Raw genomic sequence first — 27,883 nt, forward strand, 5'->3', positions numbered from 1 at the left:
CACAGTCACTCTAGGCTCATTCCACAAGAGCCCAAGCAACATCCATTCCATTTCTTAGGGCAGGTCTGCACTACAGCAGGGATCGACGCTTTGAGATCAATCCATCGGCGGTCGATTTAGCTGTGGGTCTAAGAAAGACCCGCCAAATCGAATGTAAATCACTCTCCAGTCGATCCCTGTACTCCACGCCCAATGAGAAGAGTCAGGTAAGTTGACAGGAGATTTTCTCCCATCAACCCCCATGGTGTAGACCCCGCAGTAACTCGACATAAGGTATGTCGACTCCAGCTACGTTATTCACATAGCTGGAGTTGCGTGGCGTAAGTTGATTTACCGTGGTAGTGTAGACATAGCCTTAGTGATGTTTCAATATTGGTCATCTGTAGGGCTGCTACATGGTCTTCCATACATACTTTTGCCAAACATTTTGCATATACCATGGCATCTAGGTTGGATGCAAACTTTGGGAAGGCAGTTCTGCAATCATTGTTTAATTGGACTCTGACTCCCACCACCTGAGAGTACTGCTTGTGAGTCACCTGAGCAGAATGCACATCTGCATCCACTCGAAAAGAGGGTTACTTATCTGTATTGTAACTGTTCTTCTTCAAAGTGTAGGTGCAGGCGTATATTCCACAACCCACCCTCCCTCTCCTCTGAAGATGACCTTTTACAACACCAACATATCATCTTACCGCTATTTCCGTGTTGTATTGTACTTATAAAGAAGGAATCAGATGTAATCAGCAATTTATTTCATCTGTGCTTGGAGTGCACCAAAGTGTATTTTTCAAATACAGCTGATTCAAAAGCATTGCACTGCACTGCACTGAACATTTCAACACCTAACTTCTAGGCAACTAGCCACCCAATGGAAGCCACAAACGCTGGGTTCGGCACCTAGGCTCCCTATGCAATGCAAGGGGGGAGAGAGTCACCCGAGAATGGGATCTATAAAAGCCAGCACACTAGGTAGGGAGCTGCCTAAGTGAGCCAATACCAAATGACAAGGAGAGGGGTGGGTTCTAAGCCCCACCACCCTCTCAGAGTTAGTTGCCCAAGTCTAGGCTGGAGGAAGGTGCCTATCTCTGCTTGGGATCCATAGCTGAAGTCTTTCCTGGAGTCAGATGGCTAAGCTGTTTCTTGCAAGAACAGAGGCAGCACATGCCTAACTCAAGACCAAGCAGCTGCTGCTGGGAGGAGGAGGAGGAGAGGTGGGAAACCCCTGTTCAAGTCCCTTCTCATCAGGCAAAGGATTGAACTGGGGGGCTCCCACTTCCCAGGTGAGTTCCCTAACCGCTGGCTAAAAGTTATAAGGGAAGCCACTGTGCCCTCCTTCCCCAACTATTTGGTGTGGAGCTAAGTGTGGATCAGGCGCTGCAGGGGGAGGTGGGGGCAACATCTATCTTCACCAGTGTAATTCACTGCTAGTCTACTCACCACTACGAGCCCCCTCAAGCGCAGGTACGGTGCCACAGCTCTCTCACTCTCTCGGCAGTTGCTGCAGCACTGTCGTGGTTTCTCTGTCAGGTAACTTGGTCCTCTGGTTGGGTCACCATCTTTAGTCTACCCCTTCCAGGTCCCAATTGTTCAAAATGTCCTTAACAGAAACAGAACAAAGTTTCTGCCCTCTCTGGTACTCTACTTCAGAGAGTCCTCAGTTATGTCTGCAGGCCCTTGCTGAGCCCAACTACCCTTCTGAAGGGCTTGTAACTCCCTCCATGGGGCCAGTGGGGGAACTCAGCCTCACGCTCAACTCTGGGTTCCAGCCCAGGGTCCTGTGATGCACAGCTAGATCACAACCCTCTACCCACATAGCAGTTTTGCCAGTGCCCACCTGGCTCTTTCCTCCCTTCTGGGGCTCCCAGTCTCATCCCCAGTTACTCAGGGTATCTCCCAGGCCTCCCTGCTGACTCCAGGACCTATAGGTGCCTTCTTGCTCCCTGCAGCCTTTTCCATCCAGCCTTTCTCCAGCTGGTCCTCTCAGCACTTAAATCTGACTCCTTTTATACAGAAGTCAGCTGATTCCTTTCAGGTTTTCCAGTCCATAGGGCAAGCCACCCTGTTACAATCTGGTTTGAGGATCCATGCTTGAGCTTAGGCATGATAAAGGTCTATGGGCTTGTGCCCGAGGCAGCAGTGCTCATGCCCAGAGGCAGAAACATAGGCACCTAGGGGACTTTTGCAATGAGAAATTAGGCATCAAAATGGTTAGGCGGCAGCTGAGCAGGGATTTTGGGAATACAGTGGTACCTAAATCTTAAGCACCTAAGTCCCTTTATGGATCTAGGCATGAGTCAATACTGAAGCAGTGCTCCGATGTTAGAGGATACTGTGCTAATGGAGGACATGTAAAGCTAAGGTCCTGATCTCCCGTCATTAAAAATGCTGTGTCATTTTTGGCAAAGAGTAGGGGTAAATTAGCCTGGCCTAATTCCTATTGAGTAATTGCATTTTGCTTACCTACAATTTCCCCTGGGGATATGACTTTCTTCACTTTGTTTATAAAATTATATAATATTGCTATACAAACTTCAAAGTCAGCCCATAAGTGGATGCACTTTGGTGCTGAATTAAATGATTCTTATTATTATCTCACACTTATATTACAGTAGCACTTAGGGGTCCATATATAACCCAGTCTTGCAAAGTGCTGAGGGTTACCTGCAAATAGGTATCCTGAAAATGGGTGAATGCCTCTTGCAAGGGGCTGACAAGCAATCGGCAACTTACAGGATCAGGCCTGTGATGTTAGCTGATTGTTGAATATTTAGGGCTCTTTTGATCAGAGGCATTGTGTGAACATCAGTTATTATTGCAGATTTACTGTGAATTTAAACATATCAGACAGTTCTTGGAACATTTGCCTCCTTAGAAAGCAGAAACCAAGAGCAACCTAGAAAAATAATTAGAAAAACAGCCAGCCTCACAGCATGTGTTATTAGGCTCTGAGCCTAGTAATGCATACATTTCCTTTCATGTACCAATCAGACTTGCCAGCATTTTAGGAAAGAAAATATTTCAGTGGTCTCAGACCTACAGAGTGATAACAGACTGATTAAAATGGAGCTCTCGCTCACAGTCAAGATAAGCCAAACAAGGTTTCGTAGTTCGTTAAAAAGACACCAGTCAGCATTTCAACTAATACTGGACACAGCACAATTTTTAGTGGTCTCACATTACGCTGACCCAAAGCAAATGAGTTAGCACTAATTTAATGGCCTGAATGTTTTATATACACTTCCTGGTATGTACATAAAATATTGTCGCTTATGGGCAAGCTTCTAAGTGATCAAATAAAGTCGGCACTCATGAAGTTGGTTATTTCTTTGTTGGGAAAGAAACAAGTAGACAGGGACAAGAGTTTTCTTAGTCTAGTTAACTGACATGTACGTTTCTGAACAGGCATCTTAAACAGTAAATGCAAATGTCAACTTAAAGCTCACACATGTAGCACCACACCACCTTCAGACCACTGGCAAAACAATCCAAAGAGCTCTCTTTTCAAGTCCCAGCCAGCTGCCTGTCTCTCCAATTTGTGTTAAGACTTTGCAGTGTCTCCATTAACCTCCCCCCAAACACATCAAAATCTTCGGGGTTGAGGCTTTCAGTCAAAGTCCTTGCTCACTGCCACTGACTAGGTGTCAATCAAAATATTCCCCCCGTAACCCTCACAGTAGTGTCCAGAACCCAGCCCCACAACTGGTAATCAAATCAAAAACTGTGGTGATGAGCATAGCATAAGAACATAGATAGATTACGTCTGAGCTTTCCTGACATGAGAATATGGAGCCATTTGAACCTATGACATTTGCCAAGTGAAGTGCCTTATGTACAATCTCTAACCCAACATGCTGGCATGTTGCATGGGTCTCCAGTAACCTCGCCTAAGTACAACAGAATGAATAACTGACAATAAATGCATTCAGCGTGTTTCACCTTTTCTTTTATTTGAAAATTATCCACAAACAGATTGCAAGTCTCAAAATGTATTTTTTATTCAAAATTGTCATTGGTATTGAAATAGTGTGTGATGATCCTGATCAGGATGAGGGCCCCATCATGCCAAGCACTATAAAAACCAACACATTCCCTGCCCTGAAGAGCTCAGTTCCTGGCCCTTGGCTTAATTGAGCAAATATTACAATTGAAGGTGCAGTTTGCTCTAATGTCTGCAACTAAATTATGTCACATCCTTAATTAACGTAGCTGCATGAATTTTGAATGGTCTGTCTGACTGTGGCAGTCCCAATCTTCTCAGTAGGCTTGGCTGGACAAGTTGGGGTAGGAGGGTTGTCATGTTCTATCATGAGATAACAGAGAGCTAACTCAAGTTAATGGCTAATGTGACTGTAAATGTGAGTGTCAATTCTCCACAACTATTTGTTCCAGGACGCAAACTTTTGTTCCTGGTTGTGGTTCAGCCTTGGGCTCAGTCTAGGCTAAACCATGACAAGGAGCAAAGATTTGTGTCATGGAACAACAGTTTGTGTATGGTCTATGTTAGCATTTGCAATCAGATTAGTTAGAGTGTTGTTTGGCACACAGCTTAGATTTTTCAGCCTATTAAGTCAAATGTGACCAGGTTTTTTTCCTTCTTTGTGGGTGTTGCCCTCAGAGCTGCTTGTAGTAGGATAGTCCTGTTGCATTACTGCAACTCTTATGTCTTCTAGCTAGTTCAGCTTTGTCCTTCAGTCTGAGAACTTGACCTTCATGGGCTTTCTGCTTTTTCCCTTTTTATTTAAATGTATATATCACACCTGTTTAGTGGCTGAGGTCAGCAAGCTATTGGTCAACAGACAATAAGCAATTTAAGGGAAAGAAGCTTCAGAATTGGAGACGTTAGAAGGCCAGATCTTACCCACCACTTTACTATCCTTGCTCTGTCTGGGTTGTATTTTTGGAGGACTCTAATATGGAAGACCTAAGTCTTCTTGAATGAAATGGAGGCACAAGTACCAGCTTAAAACTTGAAGAGCATTTTCAGTTATGCTATTCTTCATACACATCAAAGTTTGACCATTTTAATCAAAGCCATGCGAACAGTTTGTTGTATTATGAAATGATTTTTTATGAAAGAGAAATATTCCCATTTGCATAGAGTTATCAGACACCTATCTTGTTTACATTCTTTATGAATGTTTTTATTTGTATTCCTTATGTTAGGGAAAAATCTGATGGTTTGATTGCCTGAGGGTTAAACATACTGTCTATATTATGTAAAGGGAAAATCCCACTCTTGTCTCTACTTTGTTTTAACATTAATTTTTCAGCTATCCAGTTTGCTGTATAGCAAGCAGTGATGATTTCAAGATATAATTAGCTAGTAGGAAGCAGAGCTGCCAATACCACAGCATTTGGAATCTATCTTTTCTGGCTCCTTGTTTTTACAATTTCTTCTTCTTTTTTCTTCTTGGCAGAGTGGCCTTATATTTCTGAACTCTAAGTTCAGATTAAAGCAAAAACAATACATTGAATAAATGGGGAAAATATAAAACTTGTGTCTGACAGATAGTGAGCAGCATGTGACTCGTGCTGTAAAAAGTGTCTATGTGAACTGACAGCACAGAAGTACTGTATGCACTGCACTAAACATATCACCAGTAATGAACACATGTTTTTTTAAAACATACACTTGCTTTTCAGGTAGATACATACACAGTATTAGACCAACCCCTGAATTTCCTCAGGCTGCTATCTATATAGCGCTCACACTGTATCATCTGTTTTCCAGATATCCTCAGAGACATAGCCCAGACCAGTGTTACAATCTCTAACATGCTGAAGTCATTGAAGCTACCGCCAAAAGCCAATGCTACATCTTACCCACTCTGAATTTCCAAGGCCACTTGTTCAGAAGTAGCGCTGTTTCCTTTATTACTTTTAAGTTCTTCAGGCTGTAGCTCAGGACCGGCACAGTATTCTCAGTTTTGTCCAGTGAATACTGGATATCTTTTTAGGCATTAACTAACCTACTCCTTACAGCGCTCCAAATGAGCTAGGGATGTCCTTTCACCCTAAAAGCTGTGATACTTGCAAAAGGGAAACATAACCTTTCCTCACCATTTACATTTACCCGACCCCAGACCCATGGGAAACAGAGCTACCAACTGTGCAGATGTAATGCCGACAGACCCCAGTTGCTGGCACTGAACTGGGGACCTCTGGACTTAGTGCATGAGCCTCTAGAGCATGAGCTAAAAGCCAACTGGCTGTTCGCTAAAGCTGTAGAGCAGACTCATTTCCTCTCTCTCTGAATGGTCTCAGTGCCACTCGATGTGGGTTACATAGACTTTGCTGGAAGGATGCTGGATCTGTGGAACTCTGTGAACCATATAGGGGTTTAATCTAGATATCCATGTTATAACTACAATACTGGGGGGGGGACGGACAAGGGACGGGATTAGTTTCAAGTGTTAGCAGATCTGCAGTGCATTTTCAGTGTCAGAATTGTTAATGAAAAATGACAATTCTAACTGTTAAAGTCTGCAAGTGGATAATGGTGGTAAAAGTGATAATTACTAAATCTCATTATAGTGAAGCCAGCTTAACGTGACCACCCAAGGGATCAGCAAAAAAATCAATTGTTTATCACAGGTTGACCTTTAACTAAAAGGTCAAATAAAAGCATACTGAAAACTTTAGGTATATAAAGTGGTTTAAAACAGGGAATTGCCTGTTGGAAGTAGCCTTTCATTCAGCTGTCACAGAATTTATACAAAACTGCCACTTCATAGGTCTCAAATTGCACGGTCATCTATACAGTGTATTAATGGCATTACCCCATATGTAAGGTTATATGTGATAGGAGTAAATTAAAATTTAGACCCCAATCCTGCAAACAGGTCAGCGGGTTTCAGGACTCAAGGCAGACAGAAAGGATATGCACTGGAGCATCTATTTTCAGGATTGAGACCTCAAGTTATTTGTACTTCCTATTAAGTTTCTTTCTACATCTAATAAAATGTTAATAAATTTTAAAAAAAAGTCTGTAAAATGCAATGATATGTAAAATTGAAGTTTATTGTACAGTTAGGGAAAACGAACAACTCTAATAATCTGAAAAGAAGCTAAAATTTGATGATCAAGACATTCAGAATGCTCCATTATAAATATTAATTAGTTATTTTACTAAGGATGAAAAGTATTTTTAAAGACTCAATTACCTTTTTTAAAATACCATAGCTCATAAAAGCAAAGAACACTATCACTTTCACTAAAATGATGAACTGGTTTAAAAAACTAATTAATCCCATTTTAGTATTAGGATGATGTAGTGCTATTTGCAGTGCCATCTTTCAAATGTAATTTAAAACAGAGTTAATGTTCTGCTGTGACTCTTAAAGATCCCAATGCACTTTTGGCAAAAGCGAGGGAGCTAGCACTGGTGTTTTAGCTAATTTCGAATCTCAGGCCAGGTCTATACTTCAAGCTTTTGCTGACATAGCTATGTCAGCCAGGCTGTGATGAGATGCAATTTATCACTGACATAGCTGTGGTGGCAAAAAGCCACTCACATAGACACAGTTATACTAGCAAAACTGCACTTTTGCTGGTTGTGACGGAACGCACTCCTGTATTCACACCCTACACACTATTGTAATAATCTTTGTCCAAAATATACCTTGGGAGGTATCATTTGAGAACTAACAACTCAGGGGTCTATAATATCATGGTGAAATGTGTGTAGCCACATTATATATAACGATTTGAACATGAACTGAAATTATGACTGAAATGTGTTTACCAGACAAGTCTGGTGAGGGCTAAACTGTTTTTCAAAGACAAAAGACAAGCTGACGCCTCTAGCCAGGTGTCATCAAAGTTGATTGGCAATTACTGGTCAAGTGGCCATTCTTTGGCAACAAAGGTGGGCAGGAACAGATTGTGCTGCATTTTAGCAAATGACAACACGGAACTTCTTTTACCACAAGACTCCTTGTCTCCATCCTCACAGAGGGAAGGAACTTTATCAAGGGGTAATCTCAGGAAAATGAATTTCAAAGGGAGATAGAACTATAAAAGTGAGGGGCAAAAACTCCCCCATTTCTTTGTTTCGCTCCCTCTCTCACCTAAGAAGACAAAGGAACCAGCCCTTTGAATTTGGTGGCACAGCTGACCCGAGAATTTGGTCAGCAATGTTGCAGAGAACGTGTGGTAAGGATTTTAGCTTGAACCAAGTCAAGTTGTAGCTACTAGAAACCGTTTTATCTTCAGTTCACCTTTAACCATTTGTGACTTTAATATCTTGTACTTACTTAAAATCTCTCTTTGTAGTTATATAAACTTGTTTTATTTTTTAATCAAAACTAATCCAGTGCTGTGTTTAAACTGAACTGTTTGGGTACTCCAGTTGAAAAAGCAAACTGTTGAATATTGACCCCTTACAGGGGCAATGGGCCTTTAATATCAGAACTGCCCAGGAGAGGGCTGGACAGTTCAGAACATATGTTTTGGGAAAAATTCAGGACTGGGAGTGTGTTGGGACCACCCTGCAAGTGGTAACCGAGGCTGGTGGAAGCCAGCGTGTGACTGGAGTGCTGCTGGAAGGCTACAGCAATACACAGACCTTCAGGGTCTGACTTGCATACTGGCTCTTTGCGAGAGGCCCAAGGTTGCAGGGCAGTTGGTGACACAGCTCCCCACTGGTCTGGATTGCACACCGGAATGTGACGCTGGTATAACTTATTTCACACAGAGGGAGGAAAGCTGAAATAAACTGGGCCAGCAGAAGTGCAGTTTTGCTGGTATAAGCTGCATCCACACTCGGAGCACTTTGCCAATATAGTTTACCAGTGTAGTTATACATGCAAAGTGCTGCTAGTGTAGACCTGACCTCAATCTATTTAGCAAGGTTTTAATTGTGCCCTTATCACCATGGTATTTACATCAAGGATAACTGCATTCTGCCTACCTAAAATCCTCCCTGGCAGTTTCAAGTAGCTATTGTCCTAAACTGTCATATAGAGTTACTGGGCACTGGTAAGTAGCTGCTGTATTTTCTGTATGCATCTAATTTGGGGCTTTATTGGGTCTGCTCCCATTATTAAAGGTTTGCAGGACTGGGCAATCATTTGTGAAGCCTTAGAGAACTTATAAGATGAAAGGCGTCAAGGGTTTGTTTCTGGAAGGTGCTGGAGCCCCCTGGACTCAAGACAGCAAAGCACATGCATAACTTTAAATATGTGACTAGTCCCACTGAAGTCAATACAATGTATGCTGTGTGTATCCCCAGGTATCTGAGGTGTTACTACTGGGCAGTGCGCACTTTAATTACCATTGGTGGCCTTGCGGAACCACAAACCCTCTTTGAGATAATCTTTCAACTACTGAATTTTTTCCTGGGTGTCTTTGTGTTCTCCAGCTTAATTGGTCAGGTAAACAAATGAATTAATCGATAGATTTACAGTTGTGTAAATTACTGCCATGTAAAGACAACGTACTCTTTATGGCCTCTTTCATATACATAATACAGAAAACTTTGAAGCAGAAGATCAAAAAAGCTCAAGGACTCTTTTGAGTCTCCACTGTATATATTTTTCTGACAGATGTATTTATCTATGGTTGTAGTTCCAAGTAGAGCCCTTCGTAAGTTACAGTAGACCCCAATTTTCGAGGCCATAGCTTCAATCCTGCAGTTGGACCTGTCTGGTGGAACTCTACAGGGAGGCCTGCCCATATGGCTCAGATTACAGCAGCACAGCTCATGAATTTATGCAACTGGTTTACTTGAAATGCGTTGATCCATTCTGAGCCTGGGAGAGTAACCTTTGTTGGGTCACCCAGCACTGCTACACTATAATTTTAATATCAGATTTTGGATTTATCTTTAGATGTTAATGAATTGCACTTGCTGTTAATTGCAATCAGGGATGCACAGAGGGTTTGGGGGGCCTATGGCAAAATCTGGAACTGATTGCTCCCACCCTTCCTAAATATAACCACTGAGGGGAGGCCCCGGGGAAGTGGGGGAGGTGGATTGGAAAGCAAGACGACACAGCACACAGTTTGCAGCTCCTGTCTCATGGGGCTAGGCCTAGTTCCCCACTCCTGGCATTGCAACCTGATGGATAGGCTTGCAGCGCTTCTCAGGTTTAGCCCAGCTGCCAAATTTCCATGAGTGATGTTGTGACCCCATGTGCCAGGTCACAATGTCAGTCAGGTTCGGGAGTCCTCTGAAATAGGGGCCCCTGGGCAAACTGCCCCTTTCCCTATCCTCCTTGCCCTCTGAGCAGCCCTGATTGCATTTAAGTGTTATCATTCTTAAAAACATGACTGTTACAACACTGCACTGAATACTGATGTATCTGCGGGTTATTTAGTGTTCCCCTGATTTTTCAAAGCTTTCACAGAATCATAGAAGATTAGGGTTAGAAGAGACCTCAGGAGATCATCTAGTCCAACCCCCTGCTCAAAGCAGGACCACCCCCAACTAAATCATCCCAGCCGGGGCCTTAAAAACCTCTAAGGATGGAGATTCCACTACTTCCCCAGGTAACCCAATCCAGTGCTTCACCACCTTCCTAGTGAAATAGTCTTTCCTAATATCCAACGTAAACCTCCCCCACTGCAACTTGAGACCATTGCTCCTTGTTCGGTCATCTGCCACCACTGAGAACAGCCTAGCGCCATCCTCTTTGGAACCCCCATTCAGATAGTTGAAGGCTGCTATCAAATCCCCCCTCACTCTTCTCTTCTGCAGACTAAATAAGCCCAGTTCGCTCAGCCTCTCCTCGTAAGTCATATGCCCCAGCCCCTAATCATTTTCGTTGCCCTCCTCTGGACTCTGTCCAATTTGTCCACATCCCCTTTCTGTAGTGCGGGGCCCAAAACTGAATGCAATACTCCAGATGTGGCCTCACCAGTGCTGAATAGAGGGGAATAATCACTTCCCTCAATCTGATGGCAATGCTCCTACTAATGCAGCCCAATATGCCGTTAGCCTTCTTGGCAACAAGGGCACACTGTTGACTCTTATCCCGCTTCTAGTCCACTGTAATCCCCAGGTCCTTTTCTTCAGAATGCCGCTTAGCCAGTTGGTCCCCAGCCTGTAGCAGTGCATGGGATTCTTCTGTCCTAAGTGCAGGACTCTGCACTTGTCCTTGTTGAACCTCATCAGATTTCTTTTAGCCCAATCCTTCAATTTGTCTGGGTCACTCTGGACCCTATCCCTACCCTCCAGCGTATCTACCTCTCCCCCGCAGCATAGTGTCATCCACAAACTTCTTGAGAGTGCAATCCATCCCATCATCCAGATCATTAAGGAAGATGTTGAACAAAACCAGTCCCAGGACAGACCCCTGGGATATTCCACTTAATACCGGTTGCCAACTAGACATTGAGTTGTTAATCACTACCCATTGAGAAGCCGTTGATCACTACCCGTTGAAGTCCTAAGAACTTCGTGAAACGGGGGATTTACTGTCTGCCATATGTTACAGCTGCAGATTTGGCACATGTTAACCTGTGGTTAAGATTAAATCAGTGTTCTTATTTTCAATTCATCTGCATCCAGTTTTGAAAAAAAAAGCTGCAAAATTTCCAAAGTAATAGGCAGCAACAAAAGTTTTTTTCCAATCTATTGGAGTTACATTTCAGATCCAAAGGTTTGAAAAGAACTTTCCTGGCTGCAGAAGAACAACAGTTACAGTTCCTACATGTGGCAGTGAGTCCTATTGGACTCCTGCAGAAATCCCTGTATGATAGGGAGTTCAAATGAAAAGGCAAACACCAGAACTGTTGCATTTAATTATATTTCTATTGACCACAAGATTTGAAAAAGTTCAGCAAATCAAGTAAAAGAAGTGTGTAAGTATCAAGTAAATAACAGGGTGTAAACCTCTAACTTCCTGGTAACACAAAGAGTGGAAAAAGAAATACTAAAACATCATGAAAAGACTATGCCTGCAGTATTTGCAATGCATCCAGCAAACACTGGAAATATCAGCAGTGCACCTCTTCATATAAGAAATCTAGCCTGATGATTAGATAAACTTGAAGAAATTCTGGATAAACAGCCAAATCTTTGGGTACCTAGTTTGCAAGTCTAATATTTTTTTCATCTAATCTAGGTCCCTTATTAAAGTCCTGCAACTGACTCCTGCAATTGACTCTGTGCAAATGGACCACTCCACCAGTGCAGAGTCAATTGAAGGATCAAGGCCTATATATAGATAAGCAAAAAGATACATGGATATCCAGTCAGTGGATAACGTCTGTGTTTTCAAAGAGGTTTAAAGTTACTTGAAAAGTTCTTCTTTGTTACATTGGTGTAAATCCAGAGTAATTCCTATTGAGCTAAGTAGAGTTCCTCCAGACCTCGACCAGCGTGACAGCAGAATTTAGCCCACAATCATATTAGTAATTGGTCATCACAATGATATTTGAACATTCTATCAAAAATGTAACTGTACCTAGAGAATAGGGTTTTTCAAACATTAACGCATTTAAATTTTTAAAAAGTGATGTGACTTTTTTTTGTAGAAATGTTAAACTGTGCTCTTGTGCTAAGATCTTCAAGATCAATGTTCAGCACAAAGTTGATTTTATGCCTGATCAAAAAATATTTAACTCGGGAAACACTGACAAACTCTTATGTCTAGTGGCATCAACTGGTGTTAACACATTTTTAACTTGAGTTCTGATTTGCCATTGAATGCCAAACAAAGTGGGGCTTAATTATTGAATTTTAAAGGAACACCTTCAAATTAGAAATCATGCTTCCATCTGAAAATATTTTACCTACAAATAGCACAGGTTTCCTATAACTGGAAGATTTACATTTTGTTTAATTTATGCATCAGACTGTATTTTTCACTCTAACTCTGAAACTTGAGACAGAAAAGTATGTTTAAAATAGGAAAATATAAAAATCACAAACACTGGCAGGGGCATTCAGGGGTAGCTATGGTATGTGAAACTACTTCTAACATAAAGAAAAGGAGTACTTGTGGCACCTTAGAGACTAACAAGTTGTCAATGTCCCTCTAAAATAAAAAACAGGTGAAAACAACTATTTAATGCAACTTAGTTTAAATCCATTCATTACCACTAACATATATTAACAAAGCAAAGTGTTTGTGTTTGGAAAATGACTGATCACTTAAAAACTGAGACTGTTACCACTGAAATGTGTTTGTAGTAATAACTGATATTTGCAGATGCGGGATGTAATTGGAGCAGCGACAGCAGGACAGAATTACTACCGTGCCAGCATGGATAACACCATCTCTTACATGAACACCTATACAATTCCAAAAGTAGTTCAGAATCGTGTTCGAAGCTGGTACGAATACACATGGGACTCTCAAGGAATGCTGGGTAAGATGACTCTCAAACTATACCATATCTGCTCATACACTGACTCACAGCAGAAATGTTCTGTTTAGATCCAAAGAATACATGGATCTCATTTGATCTCTTCTGAATGGTCTAGGGGTGGGTGAGAGAGGCACACACCAGTTAACTAGCATCAAAAAAGCCAACCCAATGTGCTGTTTTGTAGGGCCTTCAGAAACACACTTATTATTTAGAGAAAAACCTGTACTGGAGTCAGTGGATTTAAGTGTTTCCTAATTGTTTTGTACAATTACATATTGTACTTTCATGCAGTAAAAGTGTAGTGTCTAAAGACGGATCACTAACCTGAACTTCTAGCAGCACAGCAAGTCTTCATTTATCGTAGTCTTCATATGCAGTTCCAAGACTACCTTGAATATTTGGAAATTAGGTTACACCCAGGATGAACACCTGTTGTAATACAATAGCTACAGTTTTGGAATTCTCTTTTCTATATTTAAAATATCTGGAGTCTAAAAATAATCAAGGGGTTTTCACATGTTTATCCATCTGTAATATGTTCTAGTTAGAGTTCTGAAGAATTGGTTTAATATATTGCACAATTTGTTAGTCTGAAAGAATATTCCTCTGTTAGATCTCATGTATGTTAGATTTAACTCAGTTAGGCTATTCTTCTGTACAAGGGAAAGGTTCATTCTGATTTTTTTAAAATTCCCTTGCTGCTGCTCCTTTTCCTTCTTCCTTTGCATTTCCACTTTGTAATTAGGAATTTTGGGGTCTTTTTTTTTTCTCTCTTGCAGATGAATCAGAATTACTGGAGCAGATGCCAGCCAAAATGCAGTTAGCCATTGCAATTGATGTGAACTTTGCCATTGTCAATAAAGTTGACTTATTCAAAGCAAGTAGTTTTAAAGGAGAAAGGAGCAACATGTTGTTCTTGTGAGCTATAAAATCTAGTTTTGCACATGTTGCAGTATTTAGGACCGTCTTTTCATTAGTTATATTAAAGTCAAAATACGGTCAAGAGGTTGCCAAGTGAATGGAAGCTCATGGTTGGATTGAGCCAAGTGCCTGTCTCTTCATCCAAAGCAGAAGCCAAAACGTTTGAGTGATACTCTGTTGTTATTTTATTGCAGTTACATTGACATTACGGGCCAGATTCAGAGGTGGCAAATGGTGATGTAGTTTGCATGTCAGTTTGGGGGTATAAGTAAGCCAAGGGGGCAGAAGGATGAGGTTGTAGCAGGAAAAATAACATTTGCACTGCTTCTGGGGTGCATGGGAAATATGGTTTTGTATTGTGGTTTAAATTAATTATTACTCAGAGTTCTGTATTAATATGCCTAGTAAGGAATCTATTTGTCAAAAAAACATTTCTGAATCTTTTTTGTTGTCTGTATTATTACAGACATACTTGCTGACAGGTATTTTGATATATGACCAAAAATAATTGAAACTGATGTGATTATATTGTGTTATTTTGACAAACCAAATATGCAGAATTTTTCTGAATTTGAAAATATTGTGCGCAGAATTTTTAAATTTTTGGCACCAAATTCCCCAGGAGTAATATAAATAAGTTGATAGTCTTGCTTTGTGGCAGCCTCATCAAGATGACACATAACATGCCTTTTTATAAAATGTTTTTGTCCCAGAAGTCATGACCATGCAATACACAGAGGGCTAGATTCTCTCCTGCCCCTGTGCTTTCCTTGGTGCATGAGATGGGAGAGGTGTCCAGCAGCTAATTACAGCACCACGATTCTCCAGGCCAGCCCTGACACCACTTAGAGCTGCTGCCAGGCAGCTGCACCCCTGAGGCAGGTCCTTAATGGACCCAACACAGTGGAGGATTGGCATAGAGTAGTGGAACTCTAACTTGCCCCTTATGCTAGGTTGGAGCAGAGTGCACAGCCTGACTGTGGAATTTGCTTCTGTGAATTTGTGGCCAGATTACCTTTTTATACCACCTGAGCAATTATGCACCAGAGACTCGGGCCCACAGCTTTAACCATAGTATTGAACACATTTAATTAGACCAGCACAAGAGTCACATACATACTGTGACAAAGTTCCTACTCTACCTTGGTGGGTCTTGTGCTTATTGGCGGATTTGCTCACCTTGGAGTTTCACGGCAGCCCTCAGGTTGGCCGTTTTTCTGAACCCACAGTCCAGGTCAACTCCTCCTGAGTCTGACTAGGAGTTGGGAAGATTTGGGGGGAACCCAGGCCCACCCTCTACTCTGGGTTCGAGCCCAGGGCCCTGTGGAATGCAGCTGTCTAGAGTGCCTCCTGGAACAGCTGTGCGACAGCTACAACTCCTTGGGCTACTTCCCCATGGCCTCCTCCCAACACCTTCTTTATCCTCACCATAGGACCTTCCTCCTGGTGTCTGATAATGCTTGTACACCTCAGTCCTCCAACAGTCCGCGTTCTCACTCCCAGCTCCTAGTGCCTCTTGCTCCCAGCTCCTCACACGCACACCATAAACTGAAGTGAGCTTCTTTTTAAAACCCAGGTGCCCTGATTAGCCTGCCTTAATTGAGTCTAGCAGCTTCTTGATTGGCTGCAGGTGTTCTAATCAGCCTGTCTTAATAGTCTCCAGAAGGTTCCTGATTGTTCTGGAACCTTCCCTGTTACCTTACCCAGGGAAAAGGGACCTACTTAGCCTGGGGCTAATATATCTGCCTTCTATTACTCTCCTATAGCCATCTGGCCCGACTCTGTCACAATACACAGACATCTCACAGTTAGAAAGACTATTCTTTCAAAACACAAGAGAAGATAGAGGTTGAGGCACTCAGATAATACCATGATAAGGGCCTTAAAGGTACCCAAATAGTTCCACTGACATTCTCTCTACCCTCCAGAAATTGGCCTTTTTGATGCTTTAAATCCACACTCAGTACCTGAAGCATTAGCTTAACACACTCCTATATTGCTATCTCTTGCTTCCCAGTATAAACCTCCTGGTAATCATTTCAAGTACTGCACAAGAATAGCAAAATTCTAATTATTTTTAACAGGGGTGTGATACTCAAATGATTTACGACATGCTGCTGAGACTGAAATCCATTGTGTATTTACCTGGTGACTTCGTCTGCAAAAAGGTGAGCTTGACTATTTGTTTTTCAAATGTAAAAATAATGAACATACTAGCACAAGAGTTCATCTATAGGTCAAGAGTATACTTTAAACTAAATTAATCCTAGGTGAATTACATATCATAAAAATAATTATGATATACGGAGTAATAATAATAGTGTGCTCTCAGGTTTCAAGCTGGAACAAGACAATATGGACTTTATTACTTATATTATCAAACATAAAATGTTGGTAGCCTGGGAAACTGCTTTGTATAAATACAAGTTATCTACTGACACACATCATTAAGTTTGAATATTTAAAATGGATACAGTGTGTTGCAGAAGTTAGAAGTTCAAAACTTCTGCATGTATGCAGACATAAACAGACTACAGATCTTCATCTGAGATGTTGCAAGTGTTCAAATTAAACATTGCATGCGTGTTACCAGTTGTGATTATTTAGTACCTATATGGCAGTAGTGCTCTGAAACTCCAGTTACAGTCAGGCCCCATTGTTCTAGGTGCTGTACAAACCCATAGGAAGACAAAGTCCTTGCCCCAGAGAGCTTACAATTTAAGTTCTGGATGCTGCAAAGATGCACAGTCATGATTAACTCTCTGCATTGTGTGCAGTCCCATTGATTCAGTGGGACTACTCATGGTGCACACAGTTAAATATGTGCATAAATTACTCCTGGGGGTATTCTGTGCTCCCACCATCCACAGAATTCTTTGCTACCTTGCAGAAAAATGGGGGAGCAAAGAAATGTGTGTGGAACATGCGCCCCTTCCCTGGAGCAGCTGGCAGATGCAGATCACCAAGGGGCGGGGGCAGGGAGGGGGGAAGGCTCGGTGTGCATGCGTCTGTGGAGAGACCTTAAAGGGGCAGGGCTGGGCACATGCTTGTGTGTGAACCAGCGAGAGATACTCATTCTGTCTCTCTCACATGCTATTGGGGCGTCCCCAGCTTGGAGGGGTAGGGCTGTGTGAGGCAGTCTCTGTCGCTGAGGCAGAACAGAAATGTAACAACTAAGCAGGCAGGCTGCTAATGTTCCCATTGTCAGTGAATTGTTCCCATTCTTAGTCAATTCCCCCAGGAGCCTAAAAAATGTGTAAAAGTTTGAAGGCTCCTTTACATTGCCAGAGTGGTATAAAGGAGCCTTATTGTAAGTGACAGGGAATCCTCATCTGGGAAGATCTATGTGTTTTCTCGCTTTTTTCCTGTGCCAGAGAGGCACAAGGGGGTTAGATTACAGCTCAGGATCTATTTTACTTACCCATTTTTAAAAAATGCAGGACAATAAATTAACAAAATACGTGACCTTGGTGTGATTATATTGAATTATTATGATAAATAAAATATGCAGAATTCTGCAGAATTTTTAATTTGTTTGCACAGAATTCCCCCAGAGAGTAATAAGTAAGGATACGACTTTGTCACAGAGGTCAGGGATTCCGTGACTTTACTGGACCTCTGTGACTTTGGCTTCAGCTGTCAGCAGTGGGAGCAGAGCTGCGGCTGTGCATCCCCAACCCGCAGCTTTGTCCAGAGCCGGGGCTGTGTGAGCCCCCCTCGCAGCAGCAGCAAGAACCGGGGCTGTGCGCTCCTGACCCGCAGCTTCAGCGGGGGCTGGCAGGGGCTCTGTGTTCTCTTCCCCCCCATAGCTTTAGTCAGGGCCAGAGTCAGGACTGTGCGCTCCCTGCCTTCCCTTCTGTGGCTATGGCTGGGGCTGGAGTCGTGGCTGTGTGCCCCTGCCCTGCAACTTTGGCAGGATCTGGAGCCGGGGCTGTGCCCCCCATGGTGGCGGGGCTGTCAGTCCCCGCCCTGGGGATTCAGGTGTCATTCCTTCCCCCCACTCCCACAGCCCTCCGTTCTTTTTAGTAAAAGTCACGAATAGGTCCAGGCTTCCATGAATTTTTGTTTATTGCCTGCAGCTTGTCCGTGACTTTTACTAAAAATAACCGTAATAAAATCTTAACCTTATGTATAAGTTTTGAAGGCTCAGGTCAGTAGGCCTGCCCATGTGGTGCTCACTGAAGGACTGGGACCTCAGACACCAAGTAATGTAAGGTGGTCGGGTGGGTGGAAAGGGATACAATCTCATCTGTTTCAGAGTAACAGCCGTGTTAGTCTGTATTCGCAAAAAGAAAAGGAGTACTTGTGGCACCTTAGAGACTAACCAATTTATTTGAGCATAAGCTTTCGTGAGCTTCAGCTCACTTCATCGGATGCATACTGTGGAAAACAAAGAAGATCTTTTTATACACACAAACCATGAAAGAATGGGTGTTTACAAGCTATTACCAACAGGAGAGTGGGTTTGTGGGGGGGGTGGGGAGAAAACCTGGATTTGTGCTGGAAATGGCCCAACTTGATTATCATACACATTGTAAGGAGAGTGATCACTTTAGATAAGCTATTACCAGCAGGAGAGTGGGGGGAAAGAAAACCTTTTGTAGTGGTAAACACCCATTTTTTCATGGTTTGTGTGTATAAAAAGATCTTCTGTACTTTCCACAGTATGCATCTGATGAAGTGAGCTGTAGCTCACGAAAGCTTATGCTCAAATAAATTGGTTAATCTCATCTGTACAAGTTTACATATATTGCTTTACTTAGATTGTAAGCTCTTTGGGGCAGGGACTGCCTTTTTGCCCTGTGTCTGTACAGCAGCTAGCACAATGGGGTCCTGATCAATGGCTAACGTTTCTAGGCACTACTGTAGTACAAATAAAATAATAATAGATTAAAGCCTTGATCCTGCAGTTAGATTCAGGTGGTCTTCCCCAGCAACTAAACCCTAGAAATACATATATTGCTTTACACAAGCACGATGTTTAGTAAATGGCTTACTAAAAGAGCAAGGCTTTTGTGTTGCTCTAATAAAATATATCATGGCCAGTAATGACACATTAATTCAAAGCTGCAGCTGTAATTGGAACTGAATATAGAATTGTAAAGAAAGGACATAGTTGGGTAGATAAGAGTTGCAAATACAGAAACACTGACCCACCACTGCTCAATTCGCTCTAATGGCAATGTGTGCTGGAGGAATGGGAATCAAACCCTGAAAATTTCAGTCCTGGCTCTGCCACTGACTGCTGGTGTGTGGCTTTACTGAAGTCACATCACTTCTCTTCCTCAGTTTCCCATCTGTAAAATAGGAATGATAATCATTCACCTCGCTTCAAAGGATGTTGTGTGAGGATTGTTAAGTTAATGTGTGTAAAGCCCTTTGAACATATAAAACATGTGAGTGTCCTATATTTTTCTATCATGCTACACTTTAGCCCACTAGATGACTTCAGTATGGCTAGAATTTGTCATAAATACAATCTCTCCATCCTTTGTATCCAGGTAAAATCTACTTCATTTTGGATGCTAATTAAGCAGCTAGCAAAGGCTCAAATTCACTGGTAAATATGCAAGAGACAGCAGAAGCTTTGATTGGTTAATTATTCTTGATTTTCCTTTTAGATTATGGAAATGATCATTAGAAAAAAATTTAAAATGCTGAAGTACTTTTAAATGCACAGTGTATGACTCTTCTTAGATACATTAACGTTAATATATCAAGTCAGCTCAGATCCCTTCAGAATTAGTTCATGTTAGCGCTAACTAAAACACCGTGGTAATTATCTACTTCATCCACTCATGACTAGGCTGTGATACACATGCTGTTACCCCTTTTGACCTGAGCAGTTATACAAGGATCTCGTGGTTTGTTTCCATTCGGAGGAGAAATTGATGATGGAATCAAGTATTTCCTTAATGAATCCTGTTTATTTACAAACAATATTACCCAAAGTCCTGTTTCGCTGAACACAGTAGGAATCAAACAGCAGGAGACATTTTGTTTGCTCACAGTTCCAAGCCCTTTCTATCCAGCACTAAGCCCAAAACCATGCTCTCAGCTTTTTCTTAGAGTCACGTTATCAGTACGTTCATGGCTGTGTCTGGTGCTTCCTTGTCTTACATTTATCCAGACTGAAGGGTAAGCAGTTATACACCCACCAGCTTCAGCAAGGTTTATCCAACACCCAGGATCATAATGCCTTACACAACTAGTCCCTTCAAAATCAATGAGACTGCCTGTGGAGTCAGGTGTTACTCATTGTGAGTAAAGGTATCACAATCTAGGTCTTATTCCCCATAACGGTGGGACACATGCATATGAAAAACAGGGTCTGTTAAGAGGCATTTGTCAGACTATTCCACTCAAAGTGTGATGTTTCTGCTTCAGGGAGAGATTGGCAGAGAGATGTACATCATCAAGCAGGGAGAAGTTCAAGTTCTTGGAGGCCCAGATGGCACAAAAGTCCTGGTTACCCTGAGAGCAGGAGCTGTATTTGGAGAGATAAGGTAATCCAGTAACTGTTTATAATGTTGTTTTATAGAGCTGCTCAAAGACTCAACAACAACAAAAATCAACCAACAAATAATTCTATGAAATTTGCCATCTTTCAATAAGTACTACATCTGATTAATAGTATTTTTCTCCATTTGGCTTTTTCATGTAACAAAGCACACTAGTTGCCACTGGGAAAGTGTGACATTGGGGTTGGAAGCAGGCAACTCCCCCCCCCCAAAAATGGCTGACAATGTGTGATCCACAATATGGTTTTTTTTCCCATTAAAGCTTATGCCAAAATAAATCTGTTAGTCTTTAAGGTGCCACCGGACTCCTTGTTGTTAATATGAAACTCATTCACAATCAGTGGGTTAGGACAGTCCAAGAGAAGATACCTATTAAGGGGATGAAAGTGTACAAAAGAAAATGTAATCTCAACATCAGGGGGAAATTCCCTAGCAATGAGATCTCTGAGCCTGTGGAACAGTGATTAATGTGTAATCGCATTTTCAAACTAGACTGGGTAAAGTATTTAGGAATATACTAAGGGAATTCTCCCCCCTAGTTTAGATGGTTTAAACACAGGGATTGGCAACCTTTGACACACAGCCCATCAGGGAAATCCACTGGCAGGCCGGGACAGTTTGCTTACCTGCAGCATCCACAGGTTCGGCCGATCACAGCTCCCACTGGCCACCATTCGCCATTCCAGGCCAATGGGAGCTTCAGGAAGCAGCGGCCAGCGCATCCCTCAGCCCTCGTCGCTTCCCACAGCCCCTATTGGCCTGGAACGGTGAACCGTGGCCAGTGGGAGCCGCAATCGGCCGAACCTGCGGACGCTGCAGGTAAACAAACCGGCCCGGCCCGCCAGCAGATTTCCCTGACGGGCCACGTGCCAAAGGTTGCTGATCCCTGGTTTAACACATCCTCCAGCTCCAGTTTCTACGTTTCAGTGTGACCACATTTGTTTTATTGCTTGCAGTCACTCAGCATGTTTAGGCAGCAGATATTGAAAATCAATTATCCTTTTTACTAGGGGAAAAGAGCTACAATGAAAAACTATTTAGGAGCCTAAACATGGATTTAGAAGCTAAGCACTCAGGTTTGAAAATATAAGCACTATTTATTTAAAAGTATGTATACCAGAAAACAGTACATTTAACAGTAAAGTATACCAAAAAATATTTTTTGGAATGGTCCTTTTAGAAGGCATAATTCTTCTAAGATTCCAATGTACAATATCCCTATTTTCTAATTAATTGCAATGCAAGTATCTATGAACTCTTCTATGTCCCATTTACCCTTTGGCCAAGCCCAAGACTGGGTGTACCTCCTGTTGAGGTCTGCATGAAGAGTAGTAACAGAATGTAGGAGCTGCTGCATGTGATAAAATGGAATCTTGATTTCTTCCAGCTGCCACCCTGTTATTGTTAATCCCCTTGCCGGAAACTTTAATCTGCTTTTGAAAATTGGTAAACAGCTCTGTGCCAAGTTTAAATTTATCCTCTACTTAATTTATCTCTTGTGGTAGTGGAAACATGCCAGTGTATTTAATGATGTGCATACAGTACTTGCCAATGCTCAAATCTGCAAATAGCAAACACCTGACTGAAAGTTTCCCATAGATACAGGGCGCTTTTTATATAAATGGAAAATAAACCTATACCAGCTGTTTGAGAGAAAGATGTCTATTTTTTCAATTGAGTCTTCTTTGTGACAATATAACATGTAAGCAAAGCTGAAAATTTATATGTATGTATGTATGTATGTAGAGATGGGAAGTTGTCATTTTTCAGAAACACTTGGGTTCTAAAAAAAAACAAAAAAACCAAAACTGGACACAAAGGCCTGGTCTACACTACGGGGTTAGGTCGAATTTAGCCACATTAGGTCAATTTAAAAATGACTGCGTCCACACAACCAACCCCATTCCGTCAACCTAAAGGGCTCTTAAAATTGACTTCTGTACTCCTCCCCGACGAGGAGAGTAGCACTAAAATAAACTTTTCTGGGTCAAATTTGGGGTAGTGTGGATACAAATCGACGGTATTGGCCTCTGGGAGCTATCCCAGACTGCTCCAATGTGACCGTTCTGGACAGCACTCCGATGCACTAGCCAGGTACACAGGAAAAGCCCTGGGAACTTTTGAATTTCATTTCCTGTTTGGTCAGCATGGCAAACCCAGCAGCAGAGGTGACCATGCAGTCCCCCCAGAATCATAGAATGTTTCTATGCTCCCCCTATCATCTCCATCCCTGAGGTTATCGCAGATTAGAAGGTGAAAAAAAGCACTCGCGATGACATGTTTTCCGAGCTCATGCAGTCCTCCCGCACTGATAGGGCACAGCTTAATGCATGGAGGCATTCAGTGGCAGAGGCCAGGAAAGAATTCAGTGAGCGCTAAGAGCGGAGGCAGGACGCGATGCTGAGGCTAATGGAGGAGCAAATGGACATGATGCAGCATCTGTTGGAGCTGCAGGAAATCCCACAAGAGCACAGACCCCCGCTGCATCCACTGTATAACCACCTACCCTCCTCCCCATGTTCCATAGCCTCCTCACCCAGACGCCAAAGAATGCAGGGGGGGAAGGCTCCGGGCACCCAGCCACTCCACCCCAGAAGGCTGTCATTCAAAGAGTTTGATTTTTAGTGTGGCTACGGTAAGCAATGTGGCCTTGTCCTTCCCTCCTCGCCACCCCACCCAGGCTACCTTGTCAGTTCTCTCTTTCTTTTTTTTTTAATTAATAAAGAAAGAATGGTTTCAAAACAATAGTTACTTTATTTTGAAGGGGGGAGGGTGGTTGGCTTACAGGAAATGAAAATCAACAAGGCGGGCGGGTTTGCATCAAGGAGGAACACACACAACTGTCACACCAAAGCCTGGCCAGTCATGAAACTGGTTTTCAAAGCCTCTCTGATGCGCAGCACGCCTTGCTGTGCTCTTGTAATCGCTCTGCTGTCTGGCTGCTCAAAATCAGACACCAGGCGATTTGCCTCAGCCTCCCACCCCACCATAAATGTCACCCCCTTATTCTCACAGATGATATGGAGCACACAGCAAGCAGCAATAACAATGGGAATGTTGGTTGCGCTGAGGTCTGACCTAGTTAGAAAACAGCACCAGCAAGCTTTTAAATGTCCATTTAAAAGGCACATTCTACCACCATTCTGCACTTGCTCAGCCTATAGTTGATTTTGGAATTGGGGAGCTCGTGTGGGGGAAGATCAAGGGCTTCTCCTGGTGGCCTGCAATCACAGTCTCCTACAGAGTCATGTCCCAACATCAGGCAATCTCCGGAATGCGCTGCGTGCAATGATTCAGGGATGGGAAGTTCTCCAAGGTTTCAGCAGACAAGCTGGTGGATCTGATGGCTTTTAGGCAGCATTTCAACCACTACACGTTTAATAAGCTGGTCTCCTATCAACGAGCCATACACCATGCCCTGGAGGTTGCTAGGAGCCGGGCAGGGAAGATGTTCTCAGAACCCCTGGCCAAGTGGCTAAAAGCTAACTTCTGCAAGAACAGCACGGAGCGGGTGGAGGAGGACCAGAGCAGAGAGCAAATGGTTTCCGAAGTCACAAACAACAACAGGAGCCTTGAAGACAGTTGTTTATTGTGCAGGAGAAAAAAACTAGCCACATTCCACCCGCTGTTTGAGGGGGGCCTTTGCCAGACTTGCAGGGATCGATTCCTGGAGCTCTTCTACATGTACAACGAAGATGGGTACCAGCCCTACTGCACTGTCTGCTGCGAAGGCAAGGAGCTGCTGCTGTGTAGCAATGCCAGCTGCTGTAGGTGCTTCTATGTCAAATGCTTGGAGGTCCTGGTAGGACAAGGTACCTTGGCCAAGGCAAAAGACCAAGAGCCCTGGAGCTGTTACATGTGTCAACCACAGAAGTGCTATAGGGTGTTACAGCACTGACTGGACTGGAATGTATGGCTGCAAGACTTCTTCACCAGCGACAAAGGACAGGAATATGATGCACTTAAAATCTAAAAAGGTGCACACATTTCCCAGAGTCACTACCCTTGATAACAGAACATCAATGATCGCACTGGCTACTTGGATCACAGCAGCCCCCACAGTAGACTTGCCCACAACAGCAGCAGTGATGGTAAGCTTAGCGGGCTCTGTGCTTGCCGTGGCATGGCGTCTGCATGGGTAACCCATGAAAAAAGGCGTGAAACGATTGTCTGCCGTTGCTTTCACGGAGGGAGAGGCGACTGACAACATGTACCCAAAACCACCCGCGACAATGTTTTTGCCCCATCAGGCACTGGGAGCTTAACCCAGAATTCCAATGGGCAGCGGAGACTGCAGGAACTGTGGGATAGCTACCCACAGTGCAACGCTCCGAAAGTCGATGCTAGCCACGGTAGTGAGGACGTACTTCACCGACTTAATGCGCTTAGTGGGGACATACACAATCAACTGTATAAAATCAATTTCTAAAAATTGACATTTATAAAATCGACCTAATTTCATAGTGTAGACATATCCCAAGTCTAGAAAAATGTGTTCAGGAATGGACATCACTCTTGCTTCTACTGCGGAATTTTTCTTCAGCTGGAAAAATCTAAAATGTCATAGAGCAATAACATGTTCACTCACATGCCACCAGCTTTTGGATTAGCCAATTAGACACCAGATGAACACTGATTCATTCCTATACATGAAATAATTAAGAGTTAAGGAAATCTCTAGACCTATCTAGTCCTGCTGTAACACAGTGGAGTTACACCAGGGAAGTATTTGGCCAGTTAAATTTGTCTACTAACTTGGGGCGCTTTTCCAACTTTTGAATCAATAAAAATGTCTCAAGCAACTGGATGTTTCCACTTAAAGCACACACAATGACCAAGGTCATTTTCCCAGCAAGTATTTACTCTTCCTGAAATGATCATTTATGGTAGATGAAATCCCCACTCCTGGAGACAGCATACGATCCTTAGAGAAATACGAATACAGGCATGCGGTACTCTGGACTTAAACAGCAGGCAGTGGGTGGGCCTGAGAAGGAGGAAATACTCAGCAGCTGGTAGATGGTCCTAAATTTGGAGGAAAGCAAACAGCTGAACCACTCAGCACATCACTGGGGAATCATTATCACCTGTGTGGCAGCATGTTCGAAATAATGGGTTTATACAGTGGCCCTCTGTCAAGGTGCTTTGAGTGCTTTACAGCAGGAAAAATAAAATACCTTCCTTAATGGAGCTGATCAAATGAAATGCTGTTATTGCATAGCAATTGTGTTTACCTATTTGTCTGGCTATTCACAACACACTAGTCACCCTGGTATCAGAGTGCCTTGCTCACTTTGTGATCTCTGCCTCAGGACTTGTTTGCAGAAACATATCAACCCTTCCCCGTCTCGTTAACTTGTTTAATAGAATGGTATAAAATATACCCACTGTTTAATCATATTTTTATTCAAATTGCATATAAAGTATCATTAAAAAAATCTCTCACTGGGAAGAAAAAATAGTTACTGAAGGAAACCAAACATTCCGGTTCATTTTGAGACTCTAGAAACTTTTAAAATGTGTCCATGTTTTTGCTGAACTGTACCATAGAGTCCAATTTAAGTCTCGTGTTCAAATTGATCCTTTTACGGTCTGTTTTATTTGTAAAAAAACTAGGGACAGAGACTGGAAGCTGTCTTCAATTTAATGTTTCACTACAATGGCAATATAACTTTTGTGGGTGGCTAGCAGAAATTTTCAGAGGTATAAATGGGAAATAGGCACCCATTAACTTTCAAGAGGAGTTGGGTGCATAATTGTCCTTTGTCTCCGAAAATTTCCCCCTTCATGATAATGGTGTTAAAATCCATAATGTGCTACGTACTTTCCCTACATAGGAAGACAGACCCTTCGCCAAAGTACTTCCAGTCTAAAAAGTGTGGGGAAGACAAACAAATATACAATGATTTTTTAAACTACATATCAGTATCCTTAACTGCCCTGTACCTCGCTGATATTAGATGGGTAATTTCTCATAGGTCATCATCAATCATCGTGTTCCTATTACGCCTCTGGCATTTAGGGCAGTGACAAAGCTCCTCCGCTCCTGTCTGTTTCTGGCAAGTCTTTTAATGGTTCCCCAGCTGTGCCCCAGGTTTTTCAGCGTGGCTTCCACAGCTCTTCACCATGTTGTTTTCGGGCAGCCTCATTTTTGCTTGCCTTCAGGTTTTCATCTTACTGCTACTCTGGTGATGGAATCAGTTTCCATCTGAAGCACATGACCGATACATCTCCAACGCTTCCTGGCAATGATGATGCTCAGATCCTCTTGGCTGCACTGTGTCAATAGATCTTGGTTTGAGATTGTTCTGGGCCAAAAGATACGGAGGATTTTTCTGAGGCAGGTTGTATGGAATGAAGACAGTTTGGACATGTCAGACTTTCTAATTCCCCAGCATTCTGCTCTATAAAGTAGTGTTGAAAGTATGCAGCTCTGATATATCATCAAAATACAACACCAAAACCGAACTCAAGATTCCTCAGAGTTGCTTACTTTCAACACTACTTTCTCATAGGTGTCACCAGAAAAATCAATTGATGTGGGATTTAGAGAAGGTAGTAGTGGCCTTACAGATTACTTCAATGGGAGAGGAGTAGCATAGAAATAAGTAGACACATATTTGTAGGGTAGGTGAAATAATGAGACAAAATGATTCCAATAAATCCTAGACCTTTCTCTGCTTTTAAATAGAAACTAGGAATAATGTATTTAAATGTAAATGAAAACTGTGATGCAATATAAAAAGTAATCTAATCTAATGATAGTCTAATCATTACAGGCTAAATCCTGCACAGAACAATAGCAGAAGCAAATCCAGGAGTCCAGGCAAACGTGATCCTGCAATAATGGGAGTCTTGTTGCACAGTCATCCAGTTACTCCGTCCGAGTTGCAGGGGTTATTCCAAGAAGGGAGAGCATAGTTAAGGACCTCCTTATCACAAGGAAGATCATGCATTAAGCTACATCAGCTCACACACCCATTTACTGCCTACGCTCTCTCCATTTCTTATCTTGTGCATATCAGTAAGGGAGTGGATGGGCAGCAGAGTTAGTCAAAAAACTGTCCAGTGGAACAGTTTTCCATCAGAAAATGCTGCTTTAACAAAATCAAAAAGTGTTC

General features: G+C 42.5%; 1 protein-coding gene and 1 pseudogene across 1 annotated transcript in view; both read left to right on the forward strand.

Moving 5' to 3' along the window:
• The window catches only part of CNGB3 (cyclic nucleotide gated channel subunit beta 3), a 92,759-nt gene that overhangs the window by 52,593 nt on the left and 12,283 nt on the right, over positions 1-27,883 (forward strand). The window contains exons 9-13 of the mRNA XM_074943009.1: positions 9,236-9,377; positions 13,161-13,320; positions 14,100-14,197; positions 16,326-16,409; positions 20,629-20,747. Coding sequence (XP_074799110.1) covers positions 9,236-9,377; positions 13,161-13,320; positions 14,100-14,197; positions 16,326-16,409; positions 20,629-20,747 — 603 coding nt within the window. The remainder of the gene's footprint in view (positions 1-9,235; positions 9,378-13,160; positions 13,321-14,099; positions 14,198-16,325; positions 16,410-20,628; positions 20,748-27,883) is intronic.
• Positions 21,814-25,911, forward strand: LOC141983469 (DNA (cytosine-5)-methyltransferase 3B-like; annotated as a pseudogene).

This window comes from Natator depressus, chromosome 2 (assembly GCF_965152275.1).
Source record: "Natator depressus isolate rNatDep1 chromosome 2, rNatDep2.hap1, whole genome shotgun sequence".
NCBI classification, from domain to species: Eukaryota; Metazoa; Chordata; order Testudines; family Cheloniidae; genus Natator; species Natator depressus.